Raw genomic sequence first — 18,222 nt, 5'->3', positions numbered from 1 at the left:
GGGAAGAAGCATCACCCAAGTGCAAGGACATTTTCCAGCCAGGCAAATATACATAAGGAGGGAGAACAGGGCCGGTGAGAGGCTTGATGTGGGGGTGTCTCACGGGCCAGACAGAAAGGCTTGAAGGGGCCTATTCGGGCTCCCAGGGCCAAGGTTCTCCGCTGCTCACTTAATACCATTGGCCACCTGAAGACAACTTTCATTGTCCATCTCTTTCATCTGTACAGTAGGCCAGGAACTTACAGTATTACCTCTCACCCCAAACTCCGCCTCCCTCTCCCCCATCCATTGGTTCTCCCTGGGATTCCGTGCCTTGAAAGAGACATCAAAAAGCAAGAGTTCTTAAAGTTTGTTTTAATACTGAGAGTCTTTACTTAGGGACTGTGTCTTGCTGTGAAGCCATAGCGGATACCCTCAGAATTTCCTATGGCTTAAAAAAAAAAAAAAAAACCCCTGTGCTCTGGGTTAATTGCTTCCAGATCCCAGATGGTGGCCCTACTTGAAGCCCCTCTTATTAGGTTTGTCTTACCGAAAGCCATGTGTTCCCCCAACCACCACCACACAGACCCCTTCCAAAAGGGACATTCCACATTTGTTTTTGTTTTAAAATGCTGTCCTTCCTTCCCTGACACAGCTTCTCAGAGCCCCGCTTCTTCATAGGGCCTCTGCCAAACGTGGTCTCCAAAAGAGAGAAGCAATTAGGGGAAGCTGTTGCATTAGTTGTAAGGAGAGGGGCCTAGTGGGTTTAACAAACAACAGCAACAACAGTGCCGTGTCTTTTTCAGTATGCAAAAAGTGGAGGGTTGGGGAAAGGTTAGACTACTGCCAAAACAGCCCCAGCAAAGTTTAAGTAATACTTTACAAATCTGTGAGTTCACCCAGTCTCCAATCTTTTAGCATCCTGAGAAAAGTTTATCAAGGGAACAGGTAAACTGGGAGCAGGGCTATGTGGATTTCATGGAGTGACTTCCCTTGATGGAGGAGGAAAAGCAAGCTGCTAGTCCCTCATGGCTTTGAAAACGAACTTGGAAAAGTGTGGGCAACCGCGTGGTTACATGTGAGGAGCCGAGAGGGGCGGAGACCTCTGTTTCCAGGAAGCAGGAACATTATGGGCTTCTCTGTGACTTGTGAAAGCAGAATAAATTACGCTAAACTTCAACTTATCTTGCAAAAACTTAGAACTTTGAAACCCTGGTTTTTTTTTGGTCCGAAGTTCTGATCATGTTTTGAAAAATAATGATAATGCAAGGGAGTACATATACAACACTGCCTGTGACCTACATCGTACCTAGGCTATTAAACTTGCGTCTTAGACCAGACATTGTTTCCTCCAAAGAATTCTGGGAAATGTGGCTCCAGGAGGCTGCTAAGCATTTTCCGTTATAGTCGCCCCACACCTTGAACCACAGTTTCCAGGGCTCCCTGGAGAGAGGGCAAGGACTGTTTGAACCGGTTTGTGTGTGCGACGATGTCGCCAGGAGGGAATCAACCATGCATGGGGTAGGGCTTACAAAAGCAAGAGCCCAGACACTCAACAGTGGCTCTTAAAGTGCAGTGCAAGGGACCCACAAGAGGGGGCCGTGGTGATGCAAACAAAGTAAGCCAATCCCTGAAGGAGCCAGCTTGTCAATCGTTCTTCGAAAGCAAAAGGTGAGGGGGAGATAGAAGACAAGCAGAGGGTCAAGGAGGTAACAAGGCCCCCGGAACATGATAGCTGCTGGCTCTACAAAAAAATTGTGTTCCCAGTGCCTAACACAAGGCATAGGATTTTTTATCAATTGGAACTAGGAGTAGTGGATTTGGGAATAGAAAGCGCCACAGGTCCGGGGATGCAGGGGGCAGGAGACAAAGTGGGTGGGGAAGTCAGTCTGGCTCTCTGCTTCATGGCCTCCATGGTCAGGGGTGAGGGGGCTACTCATCACAGCCCAGAAGCTCCACTCGCAAGGTGATGCGGTTGTGCCAAGATTCGGGGAGGATGCGCACAAAGCGGGTGTAGAAGGGAACGTCAAACACATTCTTCTTGTGCGAGTTGTTGTCATAGTTGCCTTGGAATATCTGTGCCGGTGAAGAGAAAGAAGAACGGTTAGAAAACACAAGAGCGGGAAGGAAGTAGGCCGGCTGACCTCGCAGGGGTGTAAGCAAGGGTTACCCTTTCTTGATTCTTCAGCATTTTAGTGTGAACTTCTCTTTTATACACACACACACTTGGCTAATGTACCCTTTGTTGCAAGCACTTTCTCCTGATATAATGCTGCATTCTATGTTTCTTTTCACTAAAGTATTCATTTTTAGGCACTGAAAAATGTCAGGGAACTGCGTCGCAAATTTCGGATAAGTGCAGATTTTGAAGGGTGGCTGTTTTTTAGGTTCTCATCTTGTTCTGGAGAGCACAGATTTGATAAGATTTGGCCTTAAATGCAAACTGAATTGAATTTCTCTCCTATTCCTCAGTGAGGATGGGAGTGGTTTCTAAAACACAGAGGATGCAAAATTCCCCAAGCCTACCTTGGTGGCGTTTGTCCTGCTATCCTTGTAAAGAGTCCAGGACTTCCCATCATCACTATAGGCCACTTTGTAGGCAGCAACATACTGAATGTGCCCAAAGTCACGAGCTCCTTGTGTAACGATCCCTGTCACCTTCTTCTCGGCCCCAAGATCAATCTGTAGGGAAACAAGGATGGCGTTTAATTTGTGACGATGAAGAAGAAATGAGGGGCCCGGACTCAGGTGAGGCCACCTTGCCTGGAAACCTTTTAACCCCAACTCACAAGTTCTATTAAGACTCAGAAGATTTGCAGGAAAAGCATCCAAACCTGGGGGCAAGTTTGCATACAACTGAGGGCTCATCCAGACTTCCTTTTGTGCCATGTGTGGGATGTGACATCACTGTAGCAGTAAAATAAAACACTTCCTGTTTGCCCAGAGTGGACACACAGGGGGATGTTACTCCAGGCAGGAGGACTTCCTGTCCCACCTGGTCTGGAGCATCCTCTGTGTGTGACTAGATAGATGGGCGTAACCCTTTGAGACCCTGTAAAAGGGCCAGTCACTCAGCCATCCTCCTCTTTTGCTGCTCTCTTCTGATACTGATGTATTTTGCTGTCTGCTGGCTCTCAGCCAGCAACACATGGGCTCATTCCCATATGGGATGAACTCAAACTCACTTCTGTAACTACAAGCTAAAGCCTGCCTTCAGGATCATACTGTGAACTGAATGTGAGTAAACTTTTCATTACTTATAAGGAAGACTCTTGTGTCTTTATTCTTTTTGGGGGGAATCAAAGGGGTCTTACCAGGAATATACTCTAAACTGGGCATGCCAGATTGGATTACTTAACTAAAGATATTCAAACGAATCTGCAACTAGCTTCCTGCAATATACAAAGGAATGTACTCTGCTACTAACTCACTAGCATGAGTAAGGAAGAATAACATTTAATCAATATATCATCTCCTACTATCCACAACTTTCCCACAAAGGGTTATATAACATTCCCACACCACATTCCTGGCACAGTTACGCGTTTTAAAGCACCATATATCCAAGCGCTCCTCCCCCCCCCCCTTTGACTCTGCCTTCCCTGCAAAAACCTGGTCTTCGCTGCTGATCGGAGCAAACTGCTATGCACGGAAAACCAAAATTGCTGTTTGTTCTGAGTCAGTGTTAAGAGAGCAGATTTTCCTGGGGAAAGCACTGGGGTAAAGCACTCAGACCTGTCTCTAGAAAGTGCAGGGCAAAAGCTAAGTGTGGATTATCCCCGTGTTAGTTTTTAGATGTCTGTTTAGGGAGAGTTTATTGCCAGAGAAACGGGAACTTCCGCCCCTAATTTTCATTGAGAGCACTGGGATATGTGCTGCTAGGGATGTGAAAATAATCAACATCACTAGTAGCAAGGATCAGCTACAGACAAGATACAGGCAGCTACACATTGGCCTCTGACTAAATGGGATGAGGAGGGTGGAAGCAAGAGAAGATAACAACCTTTGGAGCAGGGTGTGTATAGAAGCACTTGAGTCTAAATTGTTTCCCGTTTTGAGATAAGTTACTTCTGGAAACGAATAATCCTGGCTCGCAGCAATTTTATTTTTTTGAAGTGAAAAAGAAAGAGGTTGGATTACCATTAACTCACTTGCTTTTTTTATGGATTAAGGTCACTTCCAGGCAAACTGTTTATGGAGCCTCCAACCCAATTTGAATGCAGCAAAGTTTGTAGGGAGGTTGTGCAATATCCACTGTTTATTGAGGATTCCTTCAATTTGTTTGCAGGGGGGTTGATGATGCTAACGTCAAGCAAACGTTAATTACTGCACATTTTCCCATCCACATCACATACAAAAAATTGATTTTGGTGGTGAATGGGGAGATAATAAACAGGTTTGTTGTGCAAAAGTCCCACATCGACTTTCATTGCAGAACCTAAATTTGTCAGTATGGCATTGAACACATGCAGTCTGGAAGGGTCCTCTGCCCTTGTGAATCTCCACCACACGATAAGGATGTGAACAGCTGCTGGGAGAAGTTTAGGGCACAAATTCCTAGCCCCCTATGCCCCCTTATAAAAGGTCACCTTAAATGGTGCCAACCGCATTTGGAATTTGTGTTCAGTTCTGGCTGCCTCACCTCAAAAAGGGATACTGAAAAGTTTGGGGAAGTTCAGAAAAGGGGGAAACCAAACGATCAAGGGCATGGAGGCAAGGTTGCAGCATTTGGGACCGTTTCACTGAGAGGAAAAGGTGGAGGAGGAGGTGACATGCTATGTTTATGAAATTATGGCTGGCATGGAAAGAAGGGATAGAGAGATGTTTTTCTCCCCTCGTAGCAGATTCAGTGGGAGATTCAGGGCTGATAAAAAGGAACTACTTTGGAGACTCTTGGCTTATGCATTTACTCTGCTGATTTTCCCCAGGAAAACGTTGATTCAGAGCAAACAGCAGTCGGGTTTTCTGCCATTTGCCATTTTATTTTCATTTATTTGTTGATTAGATTTATATGCCACCCTTCATCGTAAGATCTCAGGGCAGGTCACAAAATAAAATGCAGAATACAAACATGAAAATTAGAAAACAAAACAGCAAAATTTATGACTAAACTGTGGGTCTTCCGGGGGGGAGCCAGCAGGGCAAAGGTAAAACCACTTGGATCTGGGCCCTTTGCCTACCGCGAGCACCAGCAGGAGATTCAGAACAAGTAAAAGGAAAGGAATTCTTCAATTAGCTGGCCTCCCATACCGAGACAGGCTGTGCCCATGTTCCCAGGATGTTGAATGTATGAAACACGTTTTACTAAACTCTTGTTTGTATAAACAGATTAGAAAGCATCTAATCAAACCAATATTAACAGAACAACCTACAACGGCTGACTCCTTTTATGCTGAGGTTCTCCTCAAGGATAAGACTTGATACCATTACACTAGCCGTAGCAAAAAAATTCCCAGAGGCAGTAAGAATTAGAAAACAGTATGTATGGGCTAAAGCACCTTTGTAGACTTGAAAGGCCATTCTTACACCTCGATAACAGTTGATATATAACCATTGCTGTACTGTGTATTTTGGGTTTATGGACCGCAATAAAGGGGTGTGTGGTTGTGGGTGTGGGTGTGGGTGTGTAATTCTTCAGACAGTACTTCTTAATGTGGCATAGTTAAACTGCAACTCACTGCTGCAGGAAGCAATGATCGTCATCCAAATAGATGACTTTAAAAGAGGATTGGACAAATTCACGGAGGACAAGTCTATCAATGGTTACTAGCCATGATGGTCATCTTCCAGGCACTGAATATAAGGTGCTGGGAATCACAGGTGAGCAGGATGCTGTTGTGCTCGTTCCCAGCTTCCAAGTTTGTTTCAGGAACCCGGTCGGCCACTGTGAGGGCAGAGTGATGAGCTAGATGGGCCACCTGAAGGCTCCTCCTATGCCACACATTCAAGTGCCCAGTCTTCACGCTTGCACTGCCCTTCCGCCCCTCCTTCCTGCATAGGAGCGGCAAGGCCTTACCTGAAGCCACTCGTCCTGTTTGTTGCGGAGGGCAGCCCAAGCGTTGGTCTTGCCCGTCCTGTCAAGGCGGGCATAGTGCGGGTGCCAAGTGAATGCGTCGATGCCCCATGTCTTGTAAACGCTGGAGGCTGTGATCTGCTGGTCGCTGATGAAGTGGGATTTCATGCCCAGCGGCTCCGAGCAACCTGCCATGTTGAAATACACTGTAACACAACGGTTTACACAGACACAGTGAAAGGGAAGAGACCGGAAGCAACAGATGCTCAAAAGAAAACAAAATTAAGCACCATCAGACAGACAGAAACACACAAACACATTTTCCCCAAAGCAGCAGCTTTCAAAACTTTCCATGCTGACCCATCGGCCTAGATCCCCCACGTATAAACATGCCTGCCACAGAAACTCCCATGTGTTGCGAAGATTCTGGGGAAGGTTCTAAGGCAGAGTTCTGCAACCTGCATCCCTGTGCTCTGAACATCAGCAGTGGTGAAGAGCTGATTGATGCTTCAAACCAACTTCTCCAACATTAGGGATCTCACTAAAAGCAAGTCTTGCAGCTTTCTGGAAACTGTTTTAAAAACAAGAAACCAAAGCACAGATGGAAACACAAAGGCAGGGGGGACAGGGGTAAGCCAACCCAAAAGATGGAATCCCAATGATGTCCACAAATATTTACAAGTCACTTTGAGGGTGCAAGAGCTCGGCATCTAACATGTGTTGCTGGATGACACCTCCTGTTGCCCCAATGGTCAGGGGATGATCGGAGCTGCAGTCCAGGAATATCTAGAGCATCAAAGGTTAGCCACCCTGGTTTTTACCCAATAACGGTGTAATTCCATTCTGATTTCACCAGTGGATATTCCTCAATAATTATCCTTCAGATTTCCCACTTCTCTGAATTCTGTGATAAGCTTCTCAAATCACAACACACACCCAAATGCTGTTCTAGGATAAAATATTTGAGATGCATACTCAGAGCAAAGATGTTTAATTGGCATTTTGTGATTAAATGATAATTTTTAAAGTACATATTTTTTAAGTCATGGGTTAATGCGGAGGGTGGGAAGAGCTATGGCTCATTGTTAAGAACATCTGCATTGTATGCAAAGGTTCCACATTCAATCTCTGGCATTTCCAGGAAGGACTCGGAAAGACCCAGGAGAGGTATTGCCGGTCTATGTGGGCAATACTGAGTTCTGTCATCCTCCACCAACATTTCAGCTGTAAGGTCCTCAGGGCAGGGGCCAGTCTGGGTTTTGTGACACTGCTCAGCAAAGCACCAAGCAAATTTACAATGCTACAACAGAGCTGTGACAGTAAGAAGCAGGAAAACCGTCAGCTTACCTATCATTCTGAGCACCACCAGAGGGTGTCACTGTACAGTTGTACCTTGGTTTTCGAACAGAATGCCTTCTGGGAGCCCGTTTGACTCCCAGAACCATTCGAAAACCAAGGCACGGCTTCTGATTGGCTGTCCTGCAGCCAATCGGAAGCCATGCTGGAAGTTTGGCTTCCGAAAATCGTTCGAAAACCAGAACACACAATTCTGGTTTTCAATCGTTCAGGAGTCAAAACGTACAGGTACCAAGGCATTCGGTAACCAAGGTACGATTGTAATTATGGATGCAGAGGAGGAGGAAGAAACAGAAAGAGCCCCAAAGTCTGGATGTGGGCAGTGGTGCAAGTCGAGCCATTTTAGACTCTGGGCTTCCGCCTGCCAATTGAAAATGCTAATATGCGTTACTTCTATTCTGGAAACGCGTTAAGCCATATTTTCAAAAGTGAAAATCCGAACAAAGTTGTTGGAGGGTAGGCAAAGCTGATGACCTTTCTCTGGGAACATGTCCCAAAAAAAAGTTTTGGAGCTTTTGGGGGATTTAAAAAGCATTTTTTCTTTAAAAATCACTCCAGTTGCCATACATCCGGGTTTTCCTTTTTATATATATATACATTTTTATAGGTTTTTTTACATATCATTTCCAACATTCAATTAACATAACTTCTTATCTTATACAATATTTTAGACTTCCGTCAACACCTCTGATGATTTTCCATTCTTTATCACTTATTCTGCATTTCTTAATTTCTCTATAACTCTTAATTATCATTAACTAATAATTCTCCTCATAGTCTTTCTTGCAGTCCTTCTCACAGAACTTCTTGCAGTCCTACTAGCGTAATCTCATACATCCGGGTTTTCCAGGACATTTTGCAGACTTGGTAAAAATCCACCCAGACGCCATTTTGACAGTCCAATTCCCAGACGTATGGCAGCCCTAGTTAAGCCAGCCCTCCTGGATTGGGGAGCCCACCTACTCATTCTATTCTGGGGACCCCAGGCGTTTGCCCATAAGTCCCGCCCTGACAGCACCACTGCAATAGGGAGGCCCCCTGACCTGGACAACAGGACCCCACAACCAGGACTCCATCACTGTTAGGGAAGCCAAAGAAAGCCTAGTCCTACCAGGCCAGTCCTCACCAAGTGGCGGCTTCCAAGATCAAACTGGAAATGACTATTTTGAGCAAAGCCCAACGGTGGAGATCCTTGTGGTTGGAAGGGACCACAAGGATCATCTGGTCCAACCCCCTACAATGCAGGAATATTTTTGCCCAACACAGGACTCAAACCCACAACCCTGAGATTAAAAGTCTCATGCTCTACCAACTGAGCTATCCCAGAGAGCTTGTCCCATAAAGAAGAGGAGGCAGAGTAATGCATCAAACCCCAGCCAGGCAGATGCATATTTAAAGTTCAGAAGTGAGGACTGCGTATCAAGTCTAGCCTTTTCTTAGCTTCCCAGCAGCTCGGAGAAAGATTCTCAGTTCCCCTCTCCGTGGCCCAAACAAAGCCAGATTAAAAATATGATACAAACAGCAAGAAGTCATGCAAAAACAGGTAGTAAATTCGGCCCTTTTTTAGTGCAAAATCTGGGCTGCCTCTGCACAGAAATGTTAAACGTTTCTTTACAGAGCAAACAGCGCTGGCAATTATCCACAGTACCCAAGTGGCCAATCTGAGAGTCCCGGTTTTCACAGTTAAGTGCCAACAGATTTTGGAAATTAGAGGTCAGCAAAGGCAACCGCTTCAACCCTGAAGAATTCCCCCAGGGCAATTTGGGTGACCTGCTATGGGGACAGGGGTGAAATTCAATTCTGTTCACATTTTAAGGTGAGCATACCTGGTTTGCCTTTTCCAAAGCAACATGCAAACCAAACATACAGCTACCCTTGGAAAGTTTGCATTTTTCCAAATTTTGAATTGCAGTTCTCCACAGACAAGTAACGTAGGCAAAACATACATATGTCAGGTTAAAGGATGAAAATATATTAGTGAAAATAACATACCAAAATGCATTGTATTAGAAGAGATGGCTTTGCAAAAATGTACATATTGGGGAAAATTCACAATGAAAAGCCAATGAATTTTCATGAGGCCCTTTTCTTTTTTAAAAACAAAGTTCACAAAGCGATGTGCAAATGTGGAGAACTGAACTTAGAACTGGAAAAATGAGAAACTGAGAGAAACCAACATTGACCTATACCCCCATCCCTAGACCTACATTGAAATTTTGGCTTACCCAAACCAGATTAAGGAAAAAGAATTCCAACATGGAGGCAAGGACAGTGAAGTCAAATTCTCCAGGGTGCTGCTGCCCTCTGATTATCCATGCAAGAAAGTCCACCACCACCAAAGACATTTAGGCCACATTCGCACCATGTGTTTAAAGTACTCTGTGACTACTTGAAACAGTCACAGCTTCCCTCAAAGAATTTTGGGAGCTGTGGTTTGTTGTGAGTGCTGATTTATTTGGGGACCCCTATTCCCCTCACAGAGCTACAATTCCCATAATTCCCTGGGAAGAGGGACTGGCTGTTAAACCACTCCTTGTTCCCAAAATCCTTTGCGGAAAGCCATGAGTGGCATCGCAGTGCTTTAAACGAACGGTGCCAGTGACTTAGACCAATGGGAAGCATTTACCATTCATTTCGCAGCCGACCAGCTCGAAGCGCAGAGTGCAGGCTCTACGGCAGATCACAGGGTAGATGCGGAGGTACTGGGCTGTAACTGGAGGATTGAAGAGGTTGGTCACCGTGTCTTCATAGTCTGTGTTGCCAGTGTAAACCTGCCAGGAGAGAGGGCAACGGTGAAAGGATGAGACCTTAGGAACAGAGTTGATGGTCTAGAGCAGGGATAGTCAACCTTTTCATAGCTACTGCCTACTAATGCATCTTTCTTGATGGTAAAATTTCCTTACCGCGAAACGGTGCTCGATGGAAGGAGGATTCCGCTTGTGACGTAGAACCCCCTACCGCCAACCTAGAATCCTGAAATGCCCACTAGTGGGTGGTAGGGACCAGGATGATAACCCCTGGTCTAGAGTCACATCTGCTCTCTAAAGGGGACATCTTCTTAGGCAGCTACTTCAAAGGGGCAGCATGGCAGAATGGTTAGGATGCTGGCACTTTTTGACAGAGATCATGAGCTCAAATCCAGCTCTCACTTCTAGCAAGTTTGTTGTGATTATAAACATGTGGTGACCTGCATCTATGCAAACTATCCTGAACTCAATGGAGGAAAGTTGAAATAGCAACAGAAAATCTGTAGCTCAGTGGCATTGGCCTTACACGCAGATGGTGTTGCCAGTTGGTGCAGACAATACAGAGCTAGATGTATCAAGGGATGTGGGTGACACTGTGGTCTAAACCACTGAGCCTCTTGGGCTTGCCAATCGTAAGGTCAGCGGTTCAAATCCCCGCAACAGGATGAGCTCCCATTGCTCTGCCCCAGCTCCTGCCAACCTAGCAGTTTGAAAGCACACCAGCAGAAGTAGATAAATAGGTACCACTGCGACAGGAAGTTAAACAGTATTTCCATGCATTCTGGTTTCCATCACGGTGTTCCATTGCACTGGAAGCAGTTTAGTCATGCTGGCCACATGACCCGGAAAGCTGTCTGTGGACAAACGCAGGCTCCCTTGTCCTGAAAGCAAGATGAGCGCTGCAACCCCATAGTCACCTTTGACTGGACTTAACTGTCCAGGGGTCCTTTACCTTTACCTTTAGATGTGTCAATGGTCCGATTCAGTTTAAGGCAGCTCCCTATGTTCTTTCTACTTCTACTATAGAGGAGTTTGGAGCTTGCAGGAATAACAGAGGGAGCCAATATATAGAAGGAAAACTCTGGTCCTAAACCTCTGTTGTCTTGCAGGATACCAACTCAAACAGTTCTGCTAGCTCACGAAACAAACTTGCTGTAAGTATAATCAGAACAGCTTAAACCAGCTATTTAATTGGGGTGAGGTGGGGGCTGTTCGTGTGCTGGGACCCCCCACACACACACACCAACTTCCCCCCCTTTCATGCAGAAGCTAAATCAACTCTTATGTACCTTTATCAGGCTTCCACTGGGACAAGAGAAAACGTTTAAGGTGGGGTGGGGAAGGGTGGGTCTGAGGAATGGCTACTATGCAATGTGTTTCTGATTATCGCGCTTAGGGGGGCTTTGTCGGTGCTTGCAGAAAAACTCAAAGAACTTCTGGACTTCCAAATATTCAGCATAGCTTCCTCAACACCTGCATGGGGACAAGTAAGGACCCACCAGGCTCAGCACAGTGAATTAAGCATCATTAGTATTCTCTGAGAAGAGCTAAAATGTTTCTTCTTCCATGGTTGGGAGAGGCTGGAATTGCAGCAATTTAAAGGAAACAGGGAGGGCAGGGCAGGAGAGCCCTCAAGGCACACCTGCCAATTTCAGTTTGTCTCAGGTTTTTTTTTTCCCCTCAAATCTTAAATTCACTTCTCCACCTTAGTTTGCAAAAGGCAATTTTTAAGTCCTCATGGAAAATTTCTTGCCGCTCATAAGATTCTTTGAACACCATTTGACAAGCTCAGATATGTTTCAATCACAGTGGATTCTTCTACGATTGCAACTAAAAATGTATGCCGTGCTCAAAACTGTTCCTTTTTTGTAGCAAAAGGTGATGCGCTTCAATGGAAAAGAAGGCCGGTGGCAGAGAGGAAGCCCATTTTTTTCTAAGCAAGGCATTTGTCCAATGCACTGCCCATCTCGGGAGGCTCTCCTACAGTCCAGCTTATGAATCCAGGCCATTTTTGTGTGCAATTTTGCCTAACATAGATACTAATGCATCCAATGCGAGTCTTGGTAAGAGCACTTTTTTGAAATCAAAAGGGCATTACTAACCTAGGTCCATTCATTTCAATGGGTCTATTCGGAGTACGGCTAGCATGGGAGTCACCCCACTGTTTTTAGTTTACTAAAAGTAAGTAAAATACACATGCTAAATTTAATCATTCTCTAGGGCAAGAGTTTGGAGTGGGGTTAGACTGAGGGCCAGTTCTCCTCATGGACAACCTTCTGGAGGCCACATACAGGGGGGGCAAAGGGAGAAGGCCCGGAGCGGGGGGGAATGGGCAAGGGAACTGATGTGTCCTTTGTACAGCAGGAGCTCTGTGGGAAATTCAAGCAACTGCCACTCTGTGCCAATCAAAATTCCAGTTTTGTGGGTCGTGGGGCAGGCATCAGCATCCGAAGCAACTACAAAAAGCGGCTGTGGGATGGTGCCAAGCCCAACAACAAAGGTGCTGTTTTAGTGGCCTACCTTGGGAGGCTGCTGTTAAGAAAAACAAGGTAATGTATTTTGTAAAACACTTCAGCATCGTTCAGGGGTACAGGTGGCGCTGTGGTTTAAACCACTGAGCCTCTTGGGCTTGCTGATCGGAAGGTCGGCGGTTTGAATGCCTGCAACAGAGTGAGCTCCCCTTGCTCTGTCCCAGCTTCTGCCAACCTAGCAGTTCGAAAGCACACCCATGCAAGTAGATAAATAGGTATCACTGCAACGGGAAGTTAAACGGTATTTCCATGCATTCTGGTTTCCATCACGGTGTTCCATTGCACCGGAAGCAGTTTAGTCATGCTGGCCACATGACCCGAAAATCTGGCTCCCTCGGCCTGAAAGCGAGATGAGTGCCGCAACCCCATAGTCACCTATGACTGGACTTAACCATCCAGGGGTCCTTTACCATTACCATCTTACCATCCACTTTTTTTTTGTTTCTCCACCTTTCAGGCACAGCTGCAGCACCTGCCCGCTTTGCTCACCTTGTCATGATCTTGCTCCTCATCCTTAATGTACACAAACTCGCGCCCGTCGAGGCTGTAGGCTACTTTGTAGGCCCGGACATATTCCAGGCGGCCTACGCGGCGTGCCCCTTGCGTGGCAAGGCCAGATACCCTCATCTTCCTCATCAGGTTGACCTGGGGTGAGGAAAAGCAGGCAGAAACTGGATAAACATCTCTGTGTGTGTGTGTGTGTTTGTGACTAATCAGATGTTTTGTGTGTGGCTTATATGCCCAACAGCATGCTGGGAGTCACAGAAACAAGCACAGCAACATTGAAGCACCCATTTCTCTTATCACCCCCACCCATCTCTATTTATTTAATTCCCATTTATATCCCTCCCTCCCGAAGGAGCCTTAAAACATCAGCCTTAAAAACAATGAAAGCAACACAATCCAAGCTATGCTTATTAGACTTATTGGTCACTTGTAACCTAAGAAGGTATCAAAGCAACTTGCATTAAAATACATTACACCATAAAAAGGAAGTCGCATTAATGTTTCTATAATTCAAACAAGCTGCCTCAACCGTAACAGCACATTCACCATTATTACATAATCGACTCAAAGGCCTGTTTCCACCTGGCCCTCCCAGTTTGGGCGAATGCTCCTTGCTTAGTTTTTGGCCTCCCACGTTTCGAAGCCCACATTGGACTCGCTGCTTCCAAGCACACCATTACCTGAATCCAAGGGCTCCTGTCATAGTTGCTGGAGGTCCAGGCATTCACAATCCCCTTGTTGTTGAGGCGGGCGAGCTCTGGACCCCAGCGCTGCAGGCCAAGGAACCCATAGTGCACTGAAGAGGCAGCAAGCTGTGTGTTCGAAATGGCTCCTGATTCCATGCCGAGCAAATTTGAACATCCTGGAGGGGGGGCACCAAGACCACAGGGAGGAGGGCAGGGAAAGAGGGAGAGAAGACACTGAAACCATCACATATTGCTTCCCTGTTAATACCTGCCTCCACTTCCCTCCCCAGTTTCTTCCCCTGTGTCAGCTTTTCGACTGTAAACTCCTTGGGGCAGGGACCTGCCTCTTGCACTCTGCAAAACAACACACACACAGCGAGAGAGAGTTGGCACCCTGCAAACAACAACAACAACACAGAGAGAATTGCCACATCAAAAGAGTAGGAGAGCATCAGACTTTTTGGCTGTGAAGTATTTATCAGTCTATATGAAGCAAAGTGAGACTTCAAAGTCTCAAGCAGAGACTGTTCTGTGCTTTTATAGAATTTTATTCAGATCTGCACGCACTCAATTCATTCCATACCGTGTTATTTTATTTTAACATTTGTTAAACAAGAAGAACATCCCCTCCCTTTTTAAGAAGCATGTTGCAACCTGCCAGGGAAACATGGCATTATAAGTTTGTTTATGATGTTGCCTTGTGTTACTTTTCATATGGTTCAAACTTTGGTCCTTGGGATGGCTGGATAGCTATATACAAATAAATGTATATAATTTAATCTCGCACACATACATATGCCATCTTTGGCTGCTGGAGAACCTGGGGGCCTGCAAGATCCCTGATCTCTGACCGGAGGTGGGTGCAAGCTCTGGTTCAACCTCAAATGAATGCTGTTCTCAAGCCAATGGCTCCTGCTCCCTATTTCTAGCAAAGAAGCCCTCAAGGAGATGGGAGGGGAAATATCTTTGTGGGGTTATTCAGAATAATGTGTTTTTCTAGTTCTTATCTCCCTTCAAGTGTCTAATTTGTTTATGCAATAAAAGTGTCACCAAGAAGCAGAACATCATGAAAATAAGTCCTAGAGGAGCTTTTGGGGGACTGAGACTCTCAATCACTTCATGCTTAAATTAAGTTAAGCAGAGAAGACAATTACGTGTTAATTATCTCTGACGTGTAAATGTGAGGGAAGTTCACGAGAACTGGACAGGCATAGCTTGAGTGGGAACCCAATTTTAAAAGAGAGTAAGGAACGGTGGTGAACACTCAAGAGGCTTTCTTGTAGGGATGGTTGAATCTGTAAATGTCATTTTGTCTTTTTTCCCAGTCTTGCAATCTTCCCCTCTCCCCCAAAAAATGCATTTCTCCCAACATACATTTCTGAAAGCACTTTTGCTTCATATGCATTTTGCAAGCCATTTCCCCCTACATGTAGAATTTGCATGCATTATTTTCTCTAATACAGACGCATTTTTGTGTACACATTTTCCCCCAAGGTACACATTCTTGCGCATACGCTTTGGTTGGAAAAGTGAAGAAGTGAACATTGCGAAGGATAGCTGCATTTTGGTTCCTGCACTGATCTGGAAAGGGCAAATCAGTCAGAAGAATTCGTCTTTCATTCTACTGCATAGTGCTAGTGTAGGGCATTGCACAGGTAGGTCATGTGTGTGTGTGTGTGTCTACACACACACACACACACACACACACACACATATATATATATTATATTTATTTCTTTTTATTTGCACTGCAAGAGATTAGAGCTTAGTTGGAAGCCATGACTGCTTCACAATGCAGAGGGCACCTTAGCTCACTATTGGCTTATATAATTTTGCAAGATTTCTGCATGTATACAGGTGATAACAATGCAGAAACTGGGTTATCCATGGGCAGAATTTTATTTTGCGTATACACAATCTTCTATATATTTCTGAATACAAAATGCTGGCGTAATGGTTTTTTTAAAAAAAAAAAAAAAAAAAAAGACTAGGAGCAGGCTCAAATCCCATCCCAGCCATGAAGCTCTCTGAGCCACTTGGAGTCTTCTCAGCCTAACCTACCTCATAGAATAAACTCGAGGGTGGGAAGATAATCAGTGCATGTTGCCTTGAGCTCTTTGAACAGATATCAGTGTAAGCAAATAAACTTCAGTTCATCAACCTGTTTGCAAGCTTCCCCAGGGTCTTCCAGCCGCTAGTTTTCAGAAGCAGACTATTGGGCTGGATCATAAATGGAAGACACCCCACCCCACCCCCGATCTTGATGGATCCCAACTCTCAACAGCCCAACCAGCAAGGCCAATGGTCATGGATGTTACAAGTTCTAGCCCAACAACATTTGCAGGACCAATGATTCACCAGCTGTGCTCTAAACGGATCTTGGTCATTTCATCACTACCACCCTCCCCACCCGTCACGGAGCAGGAACTTACGGAGTTGGCAGGATTTCCCCAGGTAGGGCGGCATGCACTTGCAGGCATAGTCCCCACTGAGATCCAAGCAGGTTCCTCCATTCTTACAGGGCTGCGAAGAGCATTCGTTCATGTCTACAGCCAAAAGGAAAGAAGAATTGAGTTGCTCGCCCCCAATGCAGCCAAATCAGGACCCCCGTTTGACTAAATACCCAGGCATTTGGTGGCTGAAGAATATTGTTCCTGGCAACCTCAAGATTGCTGGATGGAAGCATGTTTCAAATTGTAATTGCTGCTAGAATGTTTTGGTCTGTTTTAGTATTCTCTGAGAGGAAGGGCAGGATATAAACTCTATAAACAAAAAGAAAACCATAAAAGAAAGCTTTGTTGCATTTGTCAGCCATGTCTTAAGACTGCAAATCTCTGAAGGTCATTTGTGGCCAAACAGAAGATAAGGCAGGGTACCACTGTATTTTTCCTATCTTCGATGCTACTTTTAGTTGCCAGAAGACAGACAAATTGCAATTTTCTTTGCTGAACAGCTGTAACAGTTACCGGCTCAAACTGAATCTGCCGTCAACAACAGACACGCAGAGAAGAGTACGGAGTATGAACAGCCAGTATGGTGCACTGGTTAGAATGTCAGGCTAGGACTTGCAGGACCAGGGTTCAAATCTCCACTCTGCCAGGAAGCTAACTGGGTTGAGCCATAGTCACAACATCTCACCCTTTGTTGCCTCTCAGGGTTGCTGTGAGGGTGAAATGGGGAAAGAGAAGGGACAGAATTGCCACACACAGTAAGAACAAGGATATCGTTTGAGTGCCTTACTTGTAGATCTATCAATCATTTAATGTGTCAACACGAATAGAAGTTATTAATACTGCAGCTGTTGTATAAGGGATTATTGTTTTGACCAGAATGTAATTGAAATTAATCAAGATTTGGAACCCAGAAATAAAGAAAATCATCAAACCATCTAGCACATGGGAGGCCACCTAAATTATAGAATTTGGTATTTGAACCATCGGTATTAGTAATTGTATTACAATTTGGTACTATTATAATGAGGCTATTATTGGATTGAAATTTAAAATAAAATAGTAAAATTTATTGTGAAAAAAATGGGAAAAGAGCAGGAACCATGCACACCACCCTTGAGCTCCTTAGAGAGAAAGAGAGATATAAATGTATAATCTTGCCTACTATAAACATGGATGTAATTGCAAGAGGTGGCTGTTGCCCTGCTTGGGGGCTTTCCTAGAGGCACGTAGCTACCCACTGCTGGAAATAGGGTACCAGACTGATGGGCTATTTGCTTCAAGCCAGTGCAAGCTGCTCTTCCGTTTGCAGCTGCAGCTTTCCCAAAGACACATCTCACACTCACTGTTTTCGCAGTGTTTGCCTTCATAGCCCGAGGGGCACTTGCAAAGGTATTCGGTGAAGACGTCACCCCTGTTGGGAACCACCTGGCACTCGCCCCCATTCTGGCAGGGGTTTGGGTGGCAGGCACCTGAAAACAAGAGGTGCAGAAGAAGAAATCAGATGCAAACAAGAACATCTCACAGCCCCTGCTAGATTTAACTATGCAAGAGGAGGTTGACAAACCACCACCTGCAGAGTTATCAGCGCCCCCAACACACATGCAATTTCGTTAGAAATCTGGTTGGCCGCTGTGAGAACAGGGTGCTGGACTAGATGAGCCACTAGATTGATCCAGCAAGACACTCCTTAGGTTCTAAAGAAATCATGTATGTCAGAGCAGCTGATGGTTTGCAAATGGCAATCGGGATGTGAATATCCTGTCCCAACAAATGAGATGTGCATGTCATTAGCATTCTGAAGTGCAATGGAATAACAATGGCATAATTAGCAGGACTGATGGGCTTGCACTTATTTTAACTCTGCCATTGTTGCAGTAAGCATTTGGGGTCCCAAGGTGGAGAGATTTTGAGACCACTGCATAACTTGTGCCAGGAGTCAGATCAGTCCCT

General features: G+C 45.2%; 1 protein-coding gene across 2 annotated transcripts in view; it reads right to left on the bottom strand.

Moving 5' to 3' along the window:
* Nucleotides 1-339: 339 nt before the first annotated feature.
* MFGE8 (milk fat globule EGF and factor V/VIII domain containing) overlaps nt 340-18,222 on the bottom strand; it is a 30,321-nt gene continuing 12,438 nt past the window's right edge. The window contains exons 3-10 of one of the 2 annotated variants that reach the window (XM_083584590.1): nt 17,616-17,741; nt 16,252-16,365; nt 13,814-13,995; nt 13,116-13,271; nt 9,975-10,119; nt 5,996-6,180; nt 2,506-2,661; nt 340-2,055 (exon numbers count right to left, since the gene is read on the bottom strand). In XM_083584590.1, the coding sequence (XP_083440716.1) occupies nt 1,912-2,055; nt 2,506-2,661; nt 5,996-6,180; nt 9,975-10,119; nt 13,116-13,271; nt 13,814-13,995; nt 16,252-16,365; nt 17,616-17,741 (1,208 nt within the window). In that variant the 3' untranslated portion in view covers nt 340-1,911. Of the gene's footprint in view, nt 2,056-2,505; nt 2,662-5,995; nt 6,199-9,974; nt 10,120-13,115; nt 13,272-13,813; nt 13,996-16,251; nt 16,366-17,615; nt 17,742-18,222 lie in introns of both variants that reach the window. The other variant, XM_083584589.1, reaches the window with a different exon arrangement.

Source organism: Podarcis filfolensis (genome assembly GCF_964270895.1).
Source record: "Podarcis filfolensis genome assembly, chromosome: 14".
NCBI classification, from domain to species: Eukaryota; Metazoa; Chordata; class Lepidosauria; order Squamata; family Lacertidae; genus Podarcis; species Podarcis filfolensis.
This window is presented reverse-complemented; position numbering and strand designations above follow the sequence as displayed.